Source organism: Chinchilla lanigera, unplaced genomic scaffold (genome assembly GCF_000276665.1).
Source record: "Chinchilla lanigera isolate Chin_1 unplaced genomic scaffold, ChiLan1.0 scaffold00106, whole genome shotgun sequence".
Taxonomy (NCBI): domain Eukaryota; kingdom Metazoa; phylum Chordata; class Mammalia; order Rodentia; family Chinchillidae; genus Chinchilla; species Chinchilla lanigera.
This window is the reverse complement of record NW_004955507.1, coordinates 2398289-2407524: the sequence shown is the minus strand read 5'-3', so window position 1 is coordinate 2407524 and position 9236 is coordinate 2398289. Positions and strand designations below refer to the sequence as shown.

At 34.6% G+C, this 9236-nt stretch overlaps 1 protein-coding gene across 3 annotated transcripts in view; it reads left to right on the top strand.

Annotated features, from left to right (window-relative positions):
• Blnk (B-cell linker) overlaps positions 1-8831 on the top strand; it is a 67768-nt gene extending 58937 nt beyond the window's left edge. For 2 of the 3 annotated variants that reach the window (XM_013506235.1, XM_005407570.2), the window contains 4 exons: positions 695-771; positions 2193-2276; positions 4265-4420; positions 8268-8831. In XM_013506235.1, coding sequence (XP_013361689.1) covers positions 695-771; positions 2193-2276; positions 4265-4420; positions 8268-8387 — 437 coding nt within the window. In that variant the 3' untranslated portion in view covers positions 8388-8831. The other variant, XM_013506236.1, reaches the window with a different exon arrangement.
• The last annotated feature ends 405 nt before the right edge of the window (positions 8832-9236 follow it).

Sequence of the window (9236 nt, the reverse complement as noted above, 5' to 3'; positions counted from 1 at the left end):
TTTTTTTTTTGGTTTTTCTCCGGTACCGGGAACCGAACTCACGACCTTGCGCTTGCCAGGCAGGCGCTTTTGCCGCTGAGCTAAATCCCCAGCCCCGAGAATTTATTCTTAAAGAAAAGATTCTCAAATGTTTTGGTCTCAGGACCACGTTAACACTCTTACAATCATTATTGACCTAAAGAATTTGGGCTTACATGTTTCTTCCTATTGGTATTTAGTGTATTAAGAATTAAAGCTAAAATACTTACATCAATCCATTTAAAACTAATATTAAACTTACTACATGTTATCATAAATAGCATTTATGAGAAATAGCAATATTTTCCAAAGAAAAACAACTTAGTGGGAAGAGTGGCATTGTTTTACATTTTGTAAATCTCTTTGACGTCTGCATAATAGACTGCTGTCTCCTATTGGTTTTTAATTCAATCTGTTGCAGTATGTTTTTACGGTTAATATATAAAGAAAGCCAGGTTTCACAGAGATAGATAGTTGGAAAAAGCAAAGACCTCTTGAACCCTGGAATGGACCTTGGAGATTTCCAGGGGTCCTCAAACCACACTTTGGGAACCATGGTCATAAAGATACCTTTGGTTTGTGTATCTGCTGTACCACCCAGCACAGCAATGAGGCACAGGTGTAGTAAATGTACAAGAAATGATGGAGATGAATTGATTTTTCAAATCCCTTTCAGGATTTCCAGAAGGGGGAAGCCCAACTGTGGATGGACCATCCCCTAGTTTTTCATCTAACTCCACTTTTTCAGAACAGGTATGGTAGGAACTCTTTTTCTTTTCTTTTCTTGGAATCAAGGTCTTTAAATTCGTTTTTGGGCTGGGGATTTAGCTCAGCGGCATAGTGCTTGCCTGGCAAACGCAAGGTCGTGAGTTTGATTCCCAGTACTGGGAAACAAACAAACAAACAAACAAAAATTGGTTTTTATAGTGCCTTCACTTGGCCAGTGCTATTACAGATTTGTACGTGAATGTTAGAACATATTTGGTTTACAAAGATTCCTTATACACTTAAAGTGATTTGATTTACACATAATGTCTCAGGTACATAAGTATTATGAAAATAGTTTAGAATAATAAAGCTAAGCTCATGCTAGCCTGTGTTACTAGTGGTCCCTGTTATTCCAACTGATTGCTAGTAGTAGCTAGTCATCAGATAGTGTGAACTGTGGATCTCACTAAATTGTTATCAGTAAACTAAAGGAAAGGGTAGGTCTTCTGAGTGCAGGGAGTTTGGATGAAGGCTAAAAATAGACCCTGCAGTTTAAGTTGGTTTATGTACTGTCATTTTCTGAGAGATATAAAATACCTATGTTTTTTACAGTGACTTAAGACCTTGCTCCATTTATTCTAATTTGTGTCTCAGATGCCCTGAATAGCCAGTAATGTTTCTTAAAAATAGCAAGGAAATATGTTGTTTTTGTTGCTTTTTCTCGCACATAGATTTTATTTAAACTTCGTAAGGGGGCTGGGGATTTAGCTCAGCAGCACAGCGCCTGCCTGGCAAGCGCAAGGTCGTGAGTTCGATTCCTGGTACTGGAACAAAAACAAACAGAAAAAAACATAAACTTAGTAATTTCCTCAGAATAGATCTGTTGAAAGGCTTGTGATATTGAAACACATAGAAGACATCACAGTTTAAGGAGAAAGGACTCGGCCTGCACTTGAAGTCTCTCTCCGAGTTTATAGGGTTAGGGTCAGAGTTTTTGCATGAAAATGTAAAATAAAAATCATAGCATGTGTCCTTCTTGCTTTCAAAGAAAGTGTGGTTCATTATTTGCAAGAATCAAATAAGATAATATTCATGAAACACTTTAGAGACTACAAAGCACTTTGAAAAAGCAACAAGAATAAGAATACAATGGAAAGAGAGACTATAATTTATCTGGGAGGAAGAATAAGTGCTTTGGGAAACTAGCGGGATTTAGCTATGTTCAAGTTCTAAATTTAGCAGCTAAGCCCAAATAGGAAAGAGCCAGTGACTAGTTGTCCCTCTTACCCCAGCTGACTGCTACCAGTGGCCAAAGGAAGCACAAAACTCATTTTCATATTATTAGTGCAAACATACGTTATTGGTTCCTGTCTTTATCATGCAAATTGAGTCTTTGTTCCCAGTGCACAGAAATGGAAGAGTTCTTTAAAAAATAGCTCATGCTTAACAATGCTTCTGTTTTCCAGGAAGCTGACCTTCACTGTAAGTCGTGGTATGCTGGTGCCTGTGATCGAAAGTCAGCTGAAGAGGCATTACACAGATCAAACAAGGTTTGGCTGTCTTTAAATTTCATTTTGTGCTCTCAGCCTGTAATAAGCACAGCTGTCATCCTGAGAATTGCTAAGTAAGCAACTATAACAATTATGGATGAAGGGATTCTTTTCCTTTATTTACTAGGAAGGAACCATCATCCTCCCTTGCTCTCTTTCGAGCATCCGCTCTTTGTTTCTCTGTCTCCTTTCTACTTGTCCTTTCACTTCAAGGCCCCATTGCTCTCCGAATAGGGGAAGGCTCTGGAAAGCTTGGTGCTACATAAGCTCCATTCAGAAATGAGCAGTGGCAGGCTATTTTAGGTCTATTTGTGGGAATAAAGATTTAGGTCAAAATGGCAAAATAAAAAGAAAACTGGAAGTAACTTTCTGAGAGCCCAACTCCAATCATGCAGAAACACTATGGACAGAATTCAGACAATCCAAGATGAAAGTGTCACTGTTCTTTTTCTTCCTCTCTTCTCTCATTTTTATTTATTTTTTATAATTGCACCTCAGTCAGAATATATGACATTTACATACTGTTTGTGCCTACTTTTCTTTTAGTTCTAACTCCACAGTTAAACATATTATTGGTGTCCATCAGTCCTTTGGCTGGCTTTTCTAGTTGTTTCTTGTTTGATGAAATGTACTTCTTGGGGATTCTCAGAAAGAACTATGTTTACGTTATTGCTTGAGGTCTGGCATATTTGAAACTATTTTGTTCATAGCCTGCTATTTGGAGGAAATGTTAGCTGAATAGAAAGTCCTTAGCTTGAGCTTTTAGAAATTGAGCTGCTGCATTGCTTTGCTCTGTGTAAGGCTCTTGAAAAGCCTGGTGCTAATGTTACTTTCTTGCCCTTGCATATAATTCGATACTTTAGTCTGAAGGCACTGCAGATGTTGTTGTTGTCGTTGTTTTCAAAGTATAATTTTGTTACCAGAATAAGTCTCTGAGATTGTTCCAGGTTGATTTCTTCAGGTAGCAGAAGCCCTTTCAATACATAGATGTAAGTTTTCTCCTACATCCAATAATTTTTCTTAAATTATAGTCTTAAGGGATAGTTCTAGTCCATAGTTTTCTTTTTTCCTTCTAAGACTCATATTACATGTGTTGTAGATCTTGTTTGTCATGCTTTCATCTCGCAAACTCTATTGTACTTCTTTTATTAACTCTCATTTTTTAAACTGTCTTGGTTGTTTCCACACCTTCTTTTAGTGTTATGTACTCAGTATTAACTCTATCTGAGGCTGAGTTAGTCCTTGAGAATCTTATTTATTCCTGGGACAGGTTTATCTTCTTCAGTTCCTTTCTTGAGTCTGATCAACTCTGGTTGCGTTTCTTCTTCTTGCTTGATGTCCATTTTATCATAACTTTTGAACTTATAATTCTAGAAAACTTCTATAAAATATGTAATAAAAATTGGAGTATTAGGTTATAGAGTGTTTTGGTCTTTAATGTAAGTTCTTTGGAAAGAGAATTGTTGCCAACTAAAACTTTTAATTATCGACTTCTATTTTCTTTTCACAATACTTTTGAATGGAATTTACTTAACAGTTATTTTGTTCACAGGTAACATGTGAACATGGTTCCTAGTCTGGGATTTTTCTCTCTAGGTCTTTTTTTTTTTTTGGTTTTTCTCTGGTACCGGGAACCGAACTCACGACCTTGCGCTTGCCAGGCAGGCGCTTTGCCCCTGAGCTAAATCCCCAGCCTCCTCTCTCTAGGTCTTATCTTACCATGTGGCCCATTGTACATTTCTAAATCCTATAAAAATAGTACTTTAGTTAACACATTAAAAAGCTAACAATGACCTCACTCAGAATGTTTTATGATCTATAAATTTTCTATATTCTACTCAACTATTTTCCTAGAAAATAATAAAACAAACTTTAATCAATAATAAAAAAACTGTAGCTAGGTAATATAGATATTCATAAATTGAATTTCTAGCCTATAGAAATATAAGCAATACTAACTATAATTATGCTTTTCCTTTGTTGAACAGGATGGATCATTTCTTATTAGAAAAAGCTCTGGCCATGATTCCAAACAGCCATATACACTAGTTGTATTCTTTAATAAGCGAGTATATAATATTCCTGTGCGATTTATTGAAGCAACAAAACAATATGCTTTGGGCAGAAAGAAAAATGGTGAAGAGGTCAGTAATTTCTCTTTTAATTTAGCTCTGTAATTATGCACTGAGCACAATGACATCATATTGGAGATGAAGAAAAGGGATATAAGAATACTTGGTCCTAGGCTTGCATGTACTTCTTAAATAAAGTACAAGATAAAATACTATACTGAGAAAAAAATACTATACTGGGGTACTATATCCTAGAGAAACAGAAAAGAAATAAAAGGATGATATGATATATATCTCCTGATCCTTGCATTCAATTACTTAATGAGGTCAAACTGGCATAAGATATTAGTCCAGGAGGCATATAAATTAAGGCTGAAATACTAAAGTTTTAAAAATCAAGGTCACAGTTTAGAGTGCCAGAGACCTAAAATCCCAACACAGGTGCTAAGTTAGGAGAATAGAAAAGAAGCCAGCACAGATGCAGAAAACTTACTTGATAAATTAGATAATAGCTTTTGGACCAGAATGAGTTTATAGCCCTGTGGCATGAAAACAAAAATCACATTGGTCTTAAAGTATCAGCCAAACATTAACTTCAATGTCTCTTTAATCTGGATCAATATCAAAGTTCAGCATATCTCAGTTTAGCTACCCTGTTCTTATAAATGAGCCTTGAAATATGAACTGTTATAATCCATGAATGGTTCAGAAAAAGTGATACTTGTTCTGGTCCAAATGATGGGTTGAATTTGGGTCAGTAGAATGAAAGTTAGAGGGAAAAATAAGTGCAAAATATAATCTAAGCAGAGAAAATAGCATAAAGTTCAAAGTAAGAACTACTTCACAGGGAATGGTGGTGCAGGCCGATAAGCCAAGCTATGCAAGAGGCTGAGGCAGAAAGAACACAAGTTTCACCCAACATGGGCAATTTAGTAACTTAGCAAAACCTGTCACAAAATAAAAATAAAATAAAAAGGTCTGAGAATGTAGCTCAGTGTAAAGTCTCTTGATTCAGTCCTCAGTACTACAGAAATAAAAACAATAATACACTTCTTTTCAAGATTTTTTCAGAAGGAACCACAGCTATTGTCAGAAAGAATGCTTATTAGACAGCGTTATAGTTGGTGAAGTGTCAGTCTTCTACACTGGGTGAAGGCAGCCACTATGTCTTGTTCATCTTTGTTCATCTTTTGAGAATGCTGAACATCTAAATGGAAAATGAAAATTCTGGTTATATGATACCAATTATGTCTATTTTCAAGCATCTGAATTTTAAAAAAATTATTTAATTATTTCATTAGTACATATTAGTATATAATGTTTATATTACTTATTGACATACATATATAACACATCTTAATTTCTTTTTTCAGCCCCTTCCCCTCCCTGCCTCCATCTCTTCATCTTCTTTTTTGAGAAAGATCTATCTCTCTGTTTCCTGTTATCTTTTATTTTGCTCTTTATTCATATTTTGGGTTCCTCATACAGAAGAAACACACAATATTTAAAACTGTATGTCTGATTTATTTCACTTAACATTATGGTCTCAAGGTGCATCTATTTTCCTACAAAGATACAAGTTTATCTTTCTTTACACCACAGTAGCATTTCAAAAGGAACACTTCTTTTTTATTTATGGGAATATAAACTAGTACAGCCACTAAGGAAATCAGTATGGAGATTCCTCAAAAAACTGAAAATAGAAATTCCATTTGACCCAGCTATTCTCCTTCCAAGTATCTTCCCCTCAAAATTAAAGACATCATATTATTGCATACTTGTGTTTATAATAGTTAAATCTTGGAAGTAGCTTATGTGTTACATTTTAAAAGTCTATGTTGTACCTGTCTTTGTGTATATATGTTACTAAAGTAAGCAGCTGATTCACTGGGTACCTTTTCATGCAGTTATTTTGGCATTGCATGATATACTATGGAGTAATTCTATAGCTAGGACAACTGCTGCTTTATTGTATTGGCCATCAGATTTGAGTTATCAACATTGATTTTTTGAGCATATATAATATCTAAAATACACTGAATTAATGTGAACAGAAAAAAAGAGCCAGAACTGAGGAGAAGCTGCAATTAACTATGCCTGATTCATCTTTGTATTAAATTACAAATATGCTTTAATTCCTCTCCCTGCTTCAAATGGTTCAAGTCCCTCCTAAAAATACTTCAATCCCCAAATACTACAACAAAGCAATATTCAAAAAACATTCAGGATTAGATGGATGTAAGAGTTGGATATTAGTGTAAGTGCAGCAATTCTCTTCTATGCTTCCTGGATTCAAAACACATTTTTTTCACTTGGAATCCACTTCAGAGAAGTGCTATTTCAGTTTCTGGCCCTTCACTCTATAAATTTAATTTCCAACTGCATTTGGTTAAATAACATGCTGTATACCAAAGAAACAGAATAAAAGTATTATGGGATTTGTCATATGAGAATTGCATTGGCAATTCACCTGGGGCTGAATTACCAAAGAAAAAATAAGGAATAAAATAGTATTTGAAGGTTCCTGTCTCTTTCCTCTTCTCCCTTCCCTAATAGTCATGTAGCCAGGTATCTAAAAGATGACAGGTATTTCATTTGAAAAACATGGCTAACTGTATGAATATTTTACTTTATTGAATATAGAGATTTTTGCAAGGCTTTGAAAGAGTTAATTAAGGTTTTTTATATTTTTTATTTCAGATGTTTGCCTTTATCTGAAAAACTAAAAGAGACAATAAAATAAATTGATACTAATTACTAAATGAATTCATTGCACAGTTATGAAACAATTACTGCTTTTAAAAATGATTCTAAATGCATTTAGTTGATGACTGTCAACCTGTAGTATTTTTATATACTCAGTGCATTTAATTTCATAGTCTGTATTACACTTATTAATCTTTCATTTGAAACCTTGATCACTTTTCAGAACAAAATTTGTTACATCCTTAAATTAAATCCCATAGATGAGGGATTAAAATATGGAAAAATAAATATGTATGGTGAGAATCTAGCATAAAATTTCATTATTAATTAGGTGACAAGTTAGTTCTAAGCTTACCAGTAATCAACTATAGTTAGATATAAAAAAAAGAAAATAAAAACAAAACACAAGCTTATCTAAAAAATAACTTTTCCCATGGTACTAAATTCTGAGATTAATTTATTACATCAATCTTTGTATTTTAATCAGCTTCTCTTATTATTACAAAGTAGCTGAACTAATCAGTCTATAAACAGAAAAGGTTTATTTTGGCTTACAGTTTTAGGGGTTTCAGTCCATTGCAGATTGGCCCACTTTTGGGGGCACGTGATGAGGCAGCACATCATGGCAAGACTGCATGGTAAAGTAAAACTGCTCAACTCATTGCTAGAAAGCAAAAAGGAAAGAGGAAGGGAACACGGTCCCACAATCCCTTTTGAAGGCAGGCCTCCAATGAATGGAAGACCTCCTGCCAGGCCCTATCTCTTAAAGATCTCCACTTCCCCATAGCACCACCCTGGTAAACAACCCTTCAATATGCAGGCGTTTGGTAGACATTTGAGATTCAAACTAAAGCACCTTGTTTCTAAATTTGTGTTTCTGTAAAGAATGTAGAGAATACCATATGATAGTTTCACATTTGACTCAAAATAAATAGCAAAATATTTAAGTATTACAGTACAACTCCATGAAGTAATTTCTTCAAGCAATTAAGATAATAGAGCCTTTCAATGTGTTTTGAGTTTTACTAAATATATGAAGGTCCAGAGTATGCCACTCTGAAGGTTATGGCCTTTGTAAAACTAGAATTTTTGAGGCAGAATGTCATTGGGAACCCAGTAATTTACTTACTTGAGAAAGTAAACAATGTAAAGTGTGGAGCATGAAGTTAACATAAATATCAATGTCTAATTCATCTATGTTTTCTTTCTCTAGTATTTTGGAAGTGTTGCTGAAATCATCAAGAATCATCAACACAGTCCCTTAGTTCTTATTGACAGTCAGAATAACACAAAAGACTCCACAAGACTGAAATATGCAGTTAATGTTTCATAAAAGAAAAACAATGTCACTATGATTGCTTCAGACATTTTCTCTGAGTCTCCCCTCTTGAGAAAAGTTCCCAAACTCCTTATTTTGGATTATGAATCATCACTAATGAAATAGAACAAGGAGGCAACTGTTAAGGTGTCATCCATTCCTTTATAAGTTTCCCACATGAACTTTATTTGTTGTTTGACCTGACAAACTGATATCTGGGAAAGTTGAATTCTCATGATACTAATATTCTCCAAATAAATGTATTGAAAAGAAACTGGTGTAAAATACATTCATCATGTAAGAAAATAATAAGAATCATACTCTTGTATAAAACAAATCTACTGGAAATTTAGTCCTCCACAATGGTCACTGGTACATGAATGTAGCTGGGCTGTCTATTGTCAATACTTGACAATTATGTCCTTGTTAAATGTGTAGAAAATAAAATATTGTACGTAATACATGGTATTTGTAAGTATAGATTGGGGGTATAATAAGTGTGTGTGTGTGCGTGTGTGTGTGCATGTGCACGTGCACGCATGTGCAACCATGGGAAGTGTAGATAGAAATGAACTTCCTAAAAGTTCTCCAGGATTTTATTGTTAGATTTATTAAGGATAATTACAGCCTTTCTGATATGTATGTGTGTTAAATAGGGCCTAAACTTGATAAGAGCTTCAAAGTGTGACGAGAAAAAAACTAGATGTCAGAGCCAATTCCCACAGAACAAGAGCAGAAAGATAGGTATCGGTGAACACTAAAAAATAAAAATATACCATGGTGAATAGCCATGTCCAAGGTCTCACATCAACCTAGAAGTGTTTAATGCTTTGTGGTGTCAAAGATTTTCTTCCTACTGATTTC